This window comes from Odocoileus virginianus, chromosome 15 (assembly GCF_023699985.2).
Source record: "Odocoileus virginianus isolate 20LAN1187 ecotype Illinois chromosome 15, Ovbor_1.2, whole genome shotgun sequence".
NCBI lineage: Eukaryota > Metazoa > Chordata > Mammalia > Artiodactyla > Cervidae > Odocoileus > Odocoileus virginianus.
Genome location: NC_069688.1, coordinates 51,696,850 through 51,712,255, shown reverse-complemented (window position 1 = coordinate 51,712,255; position 15,406 = coordinate 51,696,850). Strand labels below are relative to the sequence as shown.

At 38.6% G+C, this 15,406-nt stretch overlaps 1 protein-coding gene across 2 annotated transcripts in view; it reads left to right on the top strand.

Moving 5' to 3' along the window:
• LAPTM4B (lysosomal protein transmembrane 4 beta) overlaps positions 1 to 15,406 on the top strand; it is a 63,276-nt gene that overhangs the window by 29,711 nt on the left and 18,159 nt on the right. Inside the window, exons 3-6 of one of the 2 annotated variants that reach the window (XM_020903159.2) lie at positions 3,776 to 3,849; positions 4,197 to 4,319; positions 7,469 to 7,567; positions 12,101 to 12,196. In XM_020903159.2, coding sequence (XP_020758818.1) covers positions 3,776 to 3,849; positions 4,197 to 4,319; positions 7,469 to 7,567; positions 12,101 to 12,196 — 392 coding nt within the window. Of the gene's footprint in view, positions 1 to 3,775; positions 3,850 to 4,196; positions 4,320 to 7,468; positions 7,568 to 12,100; positions 12,323 to 15,406 lie in introns of those variants that run through there. The other variant, XM_070477359.1, reaches the window with a different exon arrangement.

Here is a 15,406-nt window from a genome sequence, read left to right as displayed (position 1 = left end):
ATTTTAATTCTTCAGAGTGACTCTTGTATTTGCCACGGTAATGCTACACCCTTGTTTCAGAGGAGTTGACTTCTCTAGATTGCTAGGAGATACAAGATATATTAGCCTGTTTTATCTTATCTTCTCTGTTTTTATTTGACTTACACTTTGATCCTACCTAAACTGTTTCATATGCTTGAGATTTATTCATTCTGTTCAGTGTGGTTGGTATATACTTATAGGAATAGAATTTTGAAAATTTCCTTATCTCAAATTAACATTTTTCTGTTATCTCATTGTGAGTGGTGATAGGATACCACCTAGGTGGTATAGGATAATTTTATTTATGCCTTTTAAATTTCTCCTGGGTTTTATATTTTTGAGAAAGATGGAAATTAAAAAAATTTTTAATGGTTATGTGAGATTTAGTTCTGGAGTGGTTTTCTTTTTAGACAGAATAGGACATAAAAATACTCAAGATTTTAATTTTTATATATATTTTTAAAATTTTTCTATATTAACATTGATATGTCTGATATTAACATAAGAGATAACATAAATTGTATTATAACCTTATATAAATTATGTTAATATAAAGGTCATTGATATTATTTTTTTTAATAAAGCCTTGAGTTTGCTTGTTTATCTATCTCTCTTTTAAGATCTATGAGGGAGTCAAAGAGTATCCCACAATGGGTTGGCTTTTATAAAATTAATTTTTCTCGTTATAGAAGATACTTGTACAGAATTTTAAAACCATCAAAGGAAGACTAACAAAATAGTGAACTTCTGCCTGAGTTCAAGTTTTGAGAGATTGCTACAGGTTCTAACAAGCTTTGCACGTAATAAGGGATGTCCAGCTCTTCTTAGGGAGGCTCTGTGGAATCCCAGGACTCTGACCTCCACCACTGTATTTGCTCTATCTCCTTCACAGCTGGGTAGCACAGACGAGCATTGCTTCTGGAGGTAGACTTTTCTTGGCTAGAGTATCTCATCCACCACTTGCTAGCTGGGCAGTCTTGGGCAGGTTACTTGCCCTGCAAGACAGCTATGAGGCTTACGTGAAATGCCCTATTGGTACCTCTTCCCACATAACAGGGGAAGGTGAGGTCATTTAGCATTAAAGTTATAAAGTTATAAATACTGTGTATCCTGAAGGAAATCATACTCCTTAAGTACTGACGAGTATTCATCATCTTTGTTTTAGTTAATCAGTTTATTTATCTGGCTGTGTTGGGTCTCCGTGGCTGCCCGCAGGCTCTCTCCCGGTGCAGAGAGCGAGGCTGCTCCCGTTGCGGGGTGCGGGCTTGTCACCGCGGTGGCCGCCCTTGTTGCAGAACCTGGGCCCCAGGGCGTGTGGCCTCAGTAGTTGTGGCGCAGGGGCTTAGTCGCTCCATGGCATGTGGAATCTTCTGGGACCAGGGATCGAACCTGTGTTCCCTGCATTGGCAGGCGGATTCTTAACCACTGGACCACCAGGGACATCCCATCATCTTTTGATTCTCTTATAAAAATTTATTTTTGAGAATCAAATTTTTACTCTATTAATAATAAAAGTCATCGGCTTTATTATAAATTTATTGCATTAAGTCTGTGTCTGTGTTAGTCACTCAGTCGAGTCTGACCCTTTGCAACCCCATGGACTGTAGCCCGCCAGGCTCCTCTGTCCATGGAATTCTCCAGGCAAGAATCCTGGCATGGGTTGCCATTCTCTTCTCCAGGGGATCTTCCTGACCCAGGGATTGAACCTGGGTCTCCCACATTGCAGATCCTTTCTCTACCATGTGAGTCACCAGAGAAACCCTATGTATCTGTTTTTTGGGTTTTTTTTTTTTTTTTTTTTTTTTTCTTTTTACTTTTTTTGGCTGGGCCTTGGTGCGTGTGGGATCTAGTTCCCTAATGAGGGGATGAACCTGCCCCCACCCTGCGTTGGAAGTGCAGGGTCCACTGGACTGCCAGGGAAGTCCCGATTTATCTGCATTCTCTCATAGAAAGTACTTTGACCTTGTACTTCTGTTTGTAAACCTCCCACTTGAAATAACCTCTCATCTCTGAAGCTGAGGATATAGAGCAGGTGGTTCTAAAACTAGAATGCTTTGCTTTGGAGAAATACCTGTAGGAAGTGGCAGCCTAAATTGGTTCATTTGGTTAGTATTTAAAGCTTAAGGAGAAACAGAATAGTAGAGTCAGAGATTTGAAATCATAAGAGCAGGATTAGTCATAGTTTAGCCTTTTGATGCAGATGCCATCTCAGCAAGTTACATAACCTCTGAGCCCTGGTTTCATAATCTCTTCATTGGGCACAGTAACATCTACCTTAGAGTTAGGAAGACTCAGTGAGATAGCCGTGAAAATGCCTTGGAAACTGACAGCACTATACAGATAACGTTACTGCGAGGGTTTTTGTATTCTCTTAGCCTGATGCTAACCCTGCATGTTATCTTCACAAATCCAGCCTTATTGTACTTCTTATCAGAATCTCTTAAAAAATAGAGTGACACGACCTCTTGAGGAAGTCTTCCGTATGTGCCTACTGGGATATAGGCTTTATACTAGAGTTGCAGTGTTCAGCAGAAATACAGTGCAAGCACATGAATCATTTTAAATTTCTTAGTAGCCTCATGTAAAAAGGTAACTCAAACAAGTGATTGCCTTTAATAATATATTTCACTCAGTATATCCCTAATATTACTGCAGGTTGTCATCAGGATAAAAGTGATCAATGAGATAGTTTAATTTTTTGTGTACTAAGGCCTTGAAATGTGGAGGACATGTCAATCTTACAACGCATCTCATTTTAGATTGCAGTTCAAGGGCTCAGTGCCCACGTACGGCATGTCACCTTCTGCCACCTTCTGTTTATACGTGACCAGTAGTGAATGAGACATAGAAACTCATTTTTGTCAGGAAAGTTCCTCTAGCAGAGGAAGACCGTCCATAAGCACCAAATATAAGTAAGACAATAGTGATGTGTTCTATCAAGAAAATACAGCAATCATGTGGGCATGACTGGGAGGCCACATTAGCCAGGATGAACAGGGAGGATCTCCTGGAGGTGTTGAGCCAAGACCTGAATGATTAAAACAGCCAAAGCTGGTCAGGTGAAAATATGACAGACATTACAGGGCAAGTGTGAGGCCCTGAAGTGGGATGATTCTGCTGTGTTCAGTGAACTCGGTGATACGGCTGGATTAGGGTGAGCAGAAAAACGTGGGGGAGATGAGAGGTCAGCAGGTTCTAGACTAAACACAGTCATACCGGCCTTGATAAGAAATTGAGATTTTTAAGTGAGATAGGAAGGCTGGGGTCCTACCCCTCGGATAGGGGTCCGAGACATGTGAGATTATGAAGTACAAGTTAGATACCTATTTGTTAAAAGAATACCTCAGTTTTTATACATATAATTCAGTGGCCCAGAAGACCAAACTGTTTAACATATAGATATGTTTATATATATATTTAATATAGATTATTGTTAATATGTTAAATATATATATAATATCAAATATGTTAAATAGATTTAATTTATCTATTAAATATATCTATAAATAGAGTCGAACACCACTGAGCGACCGACACAGGTATTTTATATAGACGTATAAATATATGATTTAAGGAGAACATTTTCAGGCACTTTGCTTCCATTATTATCATCGTCTCAAATTCCAAAGGAATGCTGGTGATATAAAGTTCTTGTCTATAATTGGTTTATAAACAAAATGCCTTTGAAGAATGACTAAAAAATGTTAAACAGTGGAGCTACAACTGATTTTCTTTCTTAAAAACCTTTTGACAGACATGTGCATTGCCATCGCGATTTCTGTTCTCATGATCCTTATCTGTGCCATGGCTACGTACGGAGCATACAAGGTAAGCAGCTTGGAAGCAAGGTCCTGGGCCTTTTCCTCCATCTCTTACACGTGTAATCTGTGCTGCTGTCTGTAAGAAGTGAGTTATGATTGTTCCCGGTTTCCTGTAGGAATCTTTGGAAGTTTAAATCTCTTGTTAATGTTACATGGAAAACCAATGTTACGGTCTCAGAAACGTTCACTGGAGACTTGCGGTTGACTGCTTTTGTGTGGTTTACCAAGTTGCCATCATGACCCGCTTTAATGTATTTCTACTTCTCCATTTCCCATCATATTAAGATTTCTCTGAATTAAAATAATGTTTTGTCATACCAAGCATATTAACACACACTTTTCTCTTCTGTTCAGCAACACGCGGCCTGGATCATCCCATTCTTCTGCTACCAGATCTTTGATTTTGCCCTGAACACCTTGGTTGCGGTCACCATACTTGTTTATCCAAACTCCATCCAGGAATACATACGACAGCTGGTACATGACCTTCAAAATTACAATGTCTGTTCGTGACATGAAAGAGACACCCCTATCTTTGGTCAAGATAGGGATATAAAGGAAGTAGAGAGAAACATACACATAATAATTTGTGAATTTTTTTTTTTTAATTTGTGGATTTTTAACTGGCATCTGAAATTAGAGATCTTTGAATAAAGGTTTTGAATTTCTTAGAATGCTTTTTGGGAAAACTTAACTCCCTGAGGTAGATCAGTGGTGATGATGGTGTTGGAGGTACCTATCTAATTTACAAGCTGCTTACTAATTGTCTAATTTTTGTAAAATGCAATTTGCTCAGTTATCAGCAGAGGGTAGCTTTTTGCCTCTGCTGTGTATGGAAAGTGGGAAACTTGATATACACTGGTTCTCACACTTATTTGACTGTAGAACCCCTTTCTTCCTCCAGCTTTTTTTTTTGTCCCTCAGTCTCCCTCCCCACCCCACCCCCCTCTTCCTCCAGCTTCTTTTGGGGTTTGGTTTTCTATGAAATGTCCTTTGTGACATTATGAGTGAATATGGGTGGCTTGCTATTAAGGAGCTCTTGGAGGGTGTGAGCTTAGGATATATCCATGCCTTCACGTCTTTAAATCGTTGTGTTTTGAATTATGAATGTATATGAAAATTTAATTTGTTTGAAATCAAAGAATGTTTTAAATGGAGAAAATGTTCAGTCTTTGGAGGTTGTAGTAGTAGTTTCTGAGCATGGGAGAAGAAGCAGGTTGTTTTCTGGGATGAAGACACAGACTGGGGGTTTGATGTGGTAACAGAGGTCAAGAAGGTCAGTGGAAAAAGAGACGTGGAGGGGATGGAGGCAGGCTGGAAGTGTGGCAACAGGAGTTCCTGACCTCTCGGGGGCCTGCCCAGATCACGTGGCTAGTATTCAGTGGACCACGTATGAAAAGCCTTTAGAGTTTTGTCCCTTTGAAGTATCAGGTGGTCATTGCTGTAGGAGATAGCTTCTTTTTGCTTCTTGGAAAACAGGTCTCTGAGTGTAGTGTCAAGGAAATTTTGGTGTTTTCCTATGAGCTAACTTAACGTATTTATTGTTTCTTGTAATAATAGCTAAATGTTTCTGCGTGAGGGGTTTATACGTGACCAGCAGGTTGTAAAATTACCTTTGTCTTTAAGGACTTGGGCTTGACTTTGTGATGATAATCTGGCACTGAGCTCCTAATGTCACCCGGGAATCGTGGAGGAAACAGGATCGCCACGTAGCCTGTCATGTGAGGGGCTGGGAAAGGGCATTGTGCAGTAGAGGCGAGTCATGACTATAAGGTGACTGCTGTAAGGTTTATAAGGAGGAGAAAGGCTGACGTGCAGGCAGGCATTTAGAGCACTCGTGATGCCACCTAGACTTCCTGTCATGCGTGCATCGTTCAGTCACTGTGTGCTCACTTGTAAAATGATCATGTTAGTGACGCTGGCAGTGATCCTAGTATCAGTTTAAAAAATCGCTATCTACTTCTTATTTGTAAGTATAAACCAAATTATACAAGTAGGTATCTTCTGAATGTCCTACTTGAAGATCCATCTGGGCGGGACGAGCAAGGCCTCCAGGTTATCACAGTTGCCTGAGCGGCAGACAGCAATGAAAGCGGATGTCAGACTTGCTCTGATACTGCGGGTCTTGTTGACAAGTTGAGATATAGTGAGTCTGGGGAGACTTGTCTGAAAAGGCTGATGGAGAGAAGTTCCAGTGCCTGCTCTTTGCATGTGAAGCCTTGTAAAACACAGATAAATAAGCTGTGCGTGTGTTTTTAATAGATCTTAACTGGATATAGAAACCACGTTCACTTTTCTGGCATAAAGAGTGTAAGAGATCTTTGTGGAAAGGGTCTCGCCCACTTTAATCCCGGTTTGCCCCCCTACCCCCCAGTGTTTCTGGAAACGGTAAGATTTCATGTTGGTTTTGTAAGTAACATCCATTTGTTTTCTTCTTAACCCTTTGAGATCAGTACTACAGACAGCCCTCTCAGGTTCCAAGAGGCAAGGGCCTGTTTGATGAGCTGATCACAAGGAATGACTTAGATTTTATTTCTTAGGTATTTTGCCACAGTGGAAGGGGACTCTGAAAACCATTGGGTGAGGGTCATCCTGGAGAGGGCCAGCCACATGAGTCACGAGTTTTCTCCTTTGTTAAGTCTCATATTACTGCTAAAGTGGGATCCAAACACATAGTATTGGGTGATGGGGAGAGAAGAAGGGTGACCACACACGGAGCTGCCTTCGACATACACTGTGTAAGCCGATTACCATGAGAGCGTTGATCTGTGCTGAGCACATGGTTTATGGTGATGTCCTGTCATTCCCAGAAACTATATATAGTAGCAGATTTCAATCCTCTTAAAAGGGTTTCCTTTGCCCTGGTAGTTAATCAATTTGGTCAGATGGTAGGACTTCTTTTTTTTTTTAATTCAAGTATAGTTGATTTATAATGGTAATTTACAGTGTTAATTTCTGCATACAGCGAAGTAATTGTTACACATAGATATACATTCTTGTTACTAAAAAAAATTTTTTTATTGAAGTATAATTGATTTACAATGTGCTAATCTGCTATTCAGCACAGTGATTCAGTTATACACATACAGAGTTCTTTTTTTAAATATTCTTTTCCATTATAGGAAAAGAATATTTTCCTATATCCAGTATCACAAAAGAATAGTTTCCTATTAACAGTATCACAGGATATTGAATATAGTCCCCTGTGCTATACAGTAGGACCTTGTCTATCCATTCTGTATATAATAGTTTTGATTTTTTTAAAATGCTGTGAAAGTGAAAGTGAAGTTGCTCAGTTGTGTCTGACTCTTTGCCACCCCATGGACTGTAGCCTACCAGGCTCCTCCATCCTTGGGATTTTCCAGGCAAGAATACTGGAGTGGGTTTGCCATTCCACCAGTGGTCCCACCAATTCCACCAATTGGTCCCACCAATGCTACAAATACCTATTAATACAAGATTCTGCTCTTTGAGAAGTAGCATCAGCAAAAATGCTCTGTATAAAGAAGGCAGTATTTTACTTTAGTTTTTATTTTTAAAAGTTATTTATTTTTTATTGTGCTGGGTCTTCATTGCTACGCTCGATAATTAATGAGATTTGCCAATAAGACTCTTCTCTTTTGCAGCCTCCTGATTTTCCTTACAAAGATGATATCATGTCAGTGAATCCTACCTGTTTGGTCCTCATTATTCTTCTGTTTATCAGCATTATCTTGGCTTTTAAGGTAAGCATGAAAATTTTACTTATGCTCTAAATATTATTGAATGTATTCGTGAATGCCACAGAAGTAAGCAAATTTCTGTCTATTTATTATCTTGCTTTAGATTTCTGAAGTGCTTTCTGAATTCCTAACAGTTTTGTTCCTTCTCTTATCTGTATGACAGAAATAAACACTAACCAACCTTAACACAGGCCAACTCAAGCTTATTCTAAAATCTGTTTGGATGTGAATAAATTAATGTTGTGCATTTATGCAGTATGTATTATGTACCATAGCATCCATTACTGTGTCTCAGTACACATCCCTTTGTAATTTGATTTTTAAAAAAATATTTTTTCCATATTTAACTTTAAAAAAATTTTTTTAGCTGAAGGGTAATTGCTTTACAGGATTTTGTGGGTTTTGGTCATTTGTTTTTTAAAATGTAATAAACTTTGAACATTATTCTGTAACAATGTATTGGGTAAACTTAGCAGTTTTATAAATTAGTTATTTTTGGACATTGAGATAGTTTCTACTTTTTTACTTCTAAATAGTACTGCAATGAATATATTAAATTAAATGTATCTTTTGTATACTTACACATTTATTTCCTCAAGATATATTTCTTGAAATTAGAAGGATGTGCATAATTTGAAGGTTTTCTGTAGGTTGTCAGATTGGCCTCCCCTAAAGTTGAATGACTTAACACTCCATTCAGCCACATTTCCCTCACCTTCAGCAACTGAGTGCCCTCTAACTTTCTTGTCTTTGTAAATCTGGTAATAAAAACATCATAATTATTGGAACTTGTGCGCTCCTAAGTAGAAATTTCTCAGGTTAGACACTGAACTTCTAATTCTGAGTATCTTTCATTGTCTTTATTTAGGCATAAAGTTACCCGTTTCTTTAAAAATCAAGCCTCAATGAGCTTGAATAAGCTGTGTTTCGGGAGAATAGTCATAGCAATTTGTTGAAGAGGAGTAGAAAGAAAATGATTCATTGAAAGTCACTTAGGTCTGCATTTTCTCTCCATAAAGCACACTCTGCATTTTCTGATATTGCGCATATGGTTTAGTGGTGAGGATTTGGGTGAGTTTTATAGATGGATGTTGAGGCTTACCGCCCCTGCAGCTCCTGCCCCCACACCCCAAATTCCTGACTGCTCAGTCAGCCCCAGACCACCCCTGGCACAGGCTTCTAACTGTCAGATCCCACCCCTTGAGCTTTGTCAGTGAAGGCTAGATTCCTCTTTAGCTTCTGCCCGATTGAAGCCCTTTAGCCATGCCTTCCAATAGACTCTGTGTCTATTAATTACAGATTTTCTCATTTTTACCTGCAAGAAGGTTAATCTGACCAAGCTACCCTATGCTGTTGCCCAGAAACTGCTCTTTAAAAATGCATTTTAATTGTGTAGCCATTTACATTTTTATTGGAAATGCTTACTTGAGATTTTGAGTCAGAGGACCTAGATTTAGCTTCAGTCACTGCTGTATCTAGTTGTGTGACCAGGGCTTCGGTTTCTTCCTTTACTTCACAGCAGGAATAGCTACGAAAACATTCTGCAGGGTGACAATGACGTTAAATGAGCCAACGGGTAGGAAGGTGCGTCACTCGTTTACCTATCCGGTAAAGCCCCCATGTGCCAGGCCGCGTCTTAGGTGCCGCCGTAGGTGTCATGCTATTATCAGTTGCAAATCATAATGATCTAATCAAAGGCTTCGTACAAATTGTTCTCCAACCTGTGAGTAATGTGTTATACGTAGTAATTATAATACTTAATAACTATGTATTTATCTGTTCTCTACTAACCAGATTGTGTTTCCTTGAGAACACAGATCCTACCTTCATTTTTCTCTCCCTTGTGGAGACTCAGTAATTGTTAAAAAGCAAATGTGAATACATGTATGTTTTGTGGTTTCACGTATCGGTTTGCCTCTCACAACCTGAATTCACTGTTAAACTCCTCAGTAAGTTTTATTGCTAGTGGTCCCTGGGAGCCCAAATAGGGCTTGTGTCAGTTTAACTTTGTCCTTGGTTGGCAAGTAACAACGCTTACCACCTAGCTCTCCAAATAAACGACCAGTGTACTTAATCCTGTCAGTGCAAGTTCATTTGGAAAATAGACCAAATATTTCTTTTTTTTTTTTTAACATTTTAATTTTTTTGTTAACTCTTGGCTGTGCCGGGTCTTCTTGCTTTGCCCGGGCTTTCTCTAGTTACGGTGAGCGGGAGCCCTCTTCGCTGCCATGCACGTTCTCATCATTGCGGTGGCTTCCCTTGTTGCGAGCACAGGTTCTCGGCACAGGCTTCAGCAGTCGCAGCTGGCGGGCTCAGTAGCTGCAGCCTGTGGGCTCTAGATCGTGGGCCCAGTGGTTGTGGTCCCCGGGCTTACTTGCTCTGCGGCATGTGAAATCTTGCCCGACAAGGGATCAAACTTGTGTCCCCTGCATTGGCGGGCAGATTCTTATCCACTGCACCCCAAATATTCTTTAATCGAGATTACAGAAGTGTCAAATGGAAGTAAGTTTACTAAAGTAAGTTATTGGGGTTTAAGAGACATCAGGCCAGGTTTTTCTCCTGTGGGAGTGTTTGTGTGTTCCAAGTGTTAGAAGGGGCTCCCAAGAGTGCAGACTGGACGTGTGAGGCCCCGGACACCGGGTACTTCCCCTCCAGGTTTAACTTTCAGTTGGAGGTTCATCATTTTGGAAGCCTCATGTTAGAAAGAGTTTTGCCTTAAAAAGAACCTTCTGTTCCCTGCTGAAATAGTGGACATCTTCTTGCACAGGACACAACAGAAAATGTTCAAGCATTCCTTTTTTATTTGTATTAAAATTCTCACTGAGTCTAGGGCTTTTGTTTGTTTTTGTTTTATGGAGAAGTAAGAACATTGTTGGGTTAACTGAAAATCCCGTGTAAATTGAACATACTTTGTACAACGTTAAGGAAAATACCCTTTCCATCTCTTTACCATTGTTCTCTGGTTTCAGATTATTGCCATTCAGAAGACATTTTACTAAAATAGCATTACACAATAAAGAACATTTTCATCTTTACATTATCACAGAAAGTTTAACTGTAGGAAATAATAACCCCCAAGTACAAATGCAGCTTCAGACAGCTTTCTGAGTACACAACAGAACCTTTACTTTACTCTGCTGAAAAGTGTTGACACATACCCCATTTGTCTTTAAATGTCTTCTTTTTTGTAAAGCAACTTTATTGAGATGTAATTCACATATCATATTCTCATTCTCATATATATATATTCTCATATGTATATATATCTCATAAAGTTCTCCCATTTAAATGTACAATCCAGTGGTTTTCAGTATATTCACAGAGTTGTATAAACAGCTCAGTGGTTAAACAGTGTAATTTTAGAACATTGTTACCACTTGATGTTTTCCCTCACCCCGATCCCCTGCTCCTGGTAACCACTAATCTGCTTTGTGTCTCTGTGGGTTTGCCTATTCTGGACATTTCATGTAAATGGAATCATATAATACGTGATCCTTTGTGACTGGCTTCTTTGACATTTCCAAGGTTCATCCATGCCATAGCGTGTATCAGAAGTTTCTCACTTGCTGAATAATATTCCATTGTTTAAACATCATACAATGGAATATTTTGTTTGTCCAGTCTTGACAGATACTTGGATTGTTTTGCTCTTGATATTATGGATAATACAAGCTTTTGTGTGGGCATAATGTCTTCATTTCTCTTGAGTATGTACCTCAGAGTGGACTCTCCAGGTCATGCAGTAACTATTAAACTTTTGAGAAACTTCCAGGCTGTTTTCCACATGGCACCATTTTACATTCTCAACAGCAATGTAGGAGGGCTCCATTTTCTCCATATCTTTAAATGTCTTTTAATCAAAGAATTTCAAAGCTAGAAAGGGCCTTTAAAATAATTTCATTTTAATCTAATTACACATGATGGGAATGAAAGTGCAAACAGTTCATATTTTAAACATTTCCCATGAGCTCATGCTTTATTTCTAGTATGTCTTTATTCTGAACCTGAATTTTAATTATCCTCTTTGGATATTTCATTATGAAAATGGAAATGTTTTAGTGGATATTATTGACCATGAAGCAGATTGACATGCTGTGAACCTCTTTTTTTTTTTTAAGTTGACTTGTATAATAAAATTATATATGATGATGCAGAGTAAAACTCCCAGTGATCCAGGGTTAAAATGTGATGAGACTTGGCTAATGAATTGGTTGTTCTATAACTCTGAGGGGCAATAAATATTTGTAGAGAATGCTCCTTTCACTCCTTTTTCCTGGAAATTTTCTCCTACTTTCAACCCACTCCTCCCCATCACCTTCTGCATGGTGTGATAGAATAAGGCTGCAGTGTCACCTTTGGCCAGAAAGTTACTGTACCCAGAATTTGTGATTTTAAAGGCTTTTTGGCATACTAGAGTTAATGTGTGTTTAAAGTTTATGTAAATAAACACTTTACAATATGGCTTTATCTGTGGCGATATATTAAATTATCTGAAGTTTGAAAATGAAGGTCCTAATAATGACTACTTTTTTGCAGGGTTACTTGATTAGCTGTGTTTGGAACTGCTACCGATATATCAATGGCAGGAACTCCTCTGATGTCCTGGTTTATGTTACCAGCAACGACACTACGGTAGGTGTGATGTCACTTCACATGGAGATCTCCACACATCCACTATATGATGGCTTCTATGCATTTCTGGTGTTTGCTTCTTTTTTCACTGTTGTTGAGACATCTTCATGAGCTGCTTAGTCATCAAAGGATTCATAGTTGAATGAAATGTGTTTTGTTTTCCTTATAGGATATTAAAATCTAGATGGCTCAGCTTTTGATTCATTTAAAAATGATTACAAATAGATAATAGGTGCCTCTCCACATTTGTGTATCTTAAACTTGCATTATTAAACCATGGTAGATAATTCTAGATATCAATTCTGTATGACTGTATACCTTCTCCTTTGACATGTGAAAATAAACTTTAAAATGTGATGGTATAGGTAGAACAACTAGCAGAGCTTACTGCATTTTAAAGTCTTAGGCTGTACCAACTGAGTTAGCCAGGTGATGGAGTTTACTGTGTTTTTAAAACTTGTCCTGCATATGTAAGCTTTAGTGAAAGAATTGAGATGATCTGTTGTTCATACTTAAATTTTTTAAACCTGTTAAGTATGATTTTGGGCAACACGTCTTCACTGGAAGTCTTCAAAAAATCATTTGTCCTTGGTGCAAATGATCTTGCCTGCCTTGTGGTAAAAGTACAAGCTCTCTAGGTACCACCCTCCTGTGTCTCCATCGTTGTGCCTGATGCAGTGCTCGGTACAGGTGTGGAATGCTGAAGGGAAGGATGGCGAGGAATGCCGAAGGGAAGGATGGTGATGGGTGATGGGAACAGGTGGGATGGGTCCTGGGATGGGTCCAGGAGGATAGGATTGGAGGCGACAGAATGGACAGAACAGATGAAAGGATAAATAGAAATGGTGAGACTGTTCTAAAATAGAATGGGATTTTATTTTTGGTTTTGTTCTTTAAATTGTGGTCACTTGCTTACTCTGGCCTTACTGATATAATTTAGCCTTTTCCTGACTTGACTTCCTCATGCATAAAATGGGGATAAAACAACTTCAGACTTTATACTAAATAGACAGGTGCTAGCTGGTATCACTGAGATGTATGTGGGATTTCTGCAAGAAAGAGTATTTTATGTGAATAGTTTTCCTGTGTCCTCAGTTAGCAGGTGTTGACTTGAGTCAGAAATGCATGAGCAGTGGTTTAAGAAGAGGCTTCACTGTGGTTAGATGCACTAGCCCAGTGTGCCCTTTGGGACACCTGCAAAATCGTGTGCGCTGATGACAGGAAAACGTGTTCTGCCTACTAAACCTTTGACCTTTAGAGAACTCCTTTTGGGTCAGCACGTCTCTTTAAAAAAACAACTTCACAATTACTGTAACTGTTTTTTTAACTTTTTATTTTATATTGGAGTGTAACTTGTGACAGTTTCAGGTGGATAGCAAAGAGACTCAGCATTGCACATCCATTTTTCCCCAAACATGCTTCCCATCTAGTCTGCCAGGTAACACAGCTACTTAGAGAATGTTTCCTTCTCTCTTGCAGTTTCTTGGGTATTTGTTACCTATCAGTATCTTTCTAGTTTTCATTTAAAAACACATCTCATAATACAGTTATTCTCTGGCTGAACTAGTAAAAAGGTTTGAAATTTGAGGATTTGAGGAAACAGGAAAGTTGCTACGAGCAAGATATTATCAGAGCCTCATCCTAAATAGTATGAATGTGTGGGACTTACAATACCTCCATTTTTGAAAAGTATTTCAGAGAAGATAATGCCCATATTGCACGTGTTTGTTTGGATGTACCTTTGGTGGGTTTTCAAAGCTTTTTGAAGGGTTATGTGTGTGAATGATCTTCCCGACCCAGGGATTGAACCTTTGAGCCACCAGGGAAGCCCCCGCCTTGCCCCCCACACACATAGGTTTTTGCATATTTTTAGTAGAAGCAAAGCAGAAGGGCTGCATAGATACATATGTGTTGTATAGATATACCTCAGATCAAAGGATATTCTGAAATTTGTAAAAACTGGGGTGCCTAGAGAATTTAAGAATCATGAGTGAGTCCCTAAAATGCATCCAACCAGCTTTGTAGAGGACGCTTTTATTTTCTGTTCTTTGAGATTCAGAATTAGGTATGAATTAACAGGTATGTTTTATTTAGGCTTACATGCTCTTTAAAATAGTTGTACTTAAAAAAAAATTGAGACATCCCAGCTCTTCTAATAACAGGCCTTTCTTCAGAAAGATTTCCAATTTGGCAGTAGTTAATAGTAGCTAGGATTTGGGACCATGGACTGGTGCCAGCTGTGATTGTTTTCTGGTATGTTGACAGAAGGTCCTAGGGAATTGCTCGATGGTGGTTATTGGTCATTATTTTAGGCATTCTCTATCAACTTGCCATTTTTAAGATAAGGAAACTGATGATGTGTTTTCACTTTTCTCAACGTTCCCAGTGAACCTCCCCCTGCGGCTACCCCCCCCCCCCCACCTTTTTTTAAATGAGTGGTATTCCTGGGAAAGGGAGATGTATCATTTCTCATAGCTTGCGTGGATAACGCAAGGTAGGGATGGATCACTATCTAAAGTCTCAGCTTTCTGGCAGTGTTTTTAAGGATTTATTTTTTTAAGTAATGGTATTGTGACTATTATTCTAAAGAGTTCTTATTATATCTAAAGTAATAATTCCTTAATATCATAAAATGTCCAGTATGTATTTAGATTTTCAGTTGCTTCATGTTAGTTTTCCTGGCAGTTTATTTGCAACAGGATCTGTGGGTCAGTATATAGTTTAAGACTTTATACTTTTTTTTTTAAAGGAAACTACTTTGACCCACAAACTAGACTTAACTGATTGTGTACCTCTAATATAGTTCTCTGTATTTTCAGTAAATTAGTAGTTGGATCTAAGGACTTCCTCTATTTTTATTTCCATATTCCATTTTTCCTTTTTTGCAAGACTATAGTTGATATATTTGTTCTTCCATCAGGAGGCAGATAACATCTGGTTGACTCTATCTGAGATGTCAACAGCCATTGATACTGATTCATTAGGAATTGAAATATGATGACATCCTATTAGTTTTCATTTATTAATTATCTGGAATATTCCTATGAAGAAAAACTTTCCCTGACTTTCTCTTTAATTACCCAGTGGTACGTGGGACAATGATAAATTTAGATGGTTTTATTCTCTTTATCAGTTTTCAAACAGGTTGTTCCATCATTTTCTAGTAATGGGTTTGTTTTTTTTTTTAAGTAATAATGATCTAATGAAAAG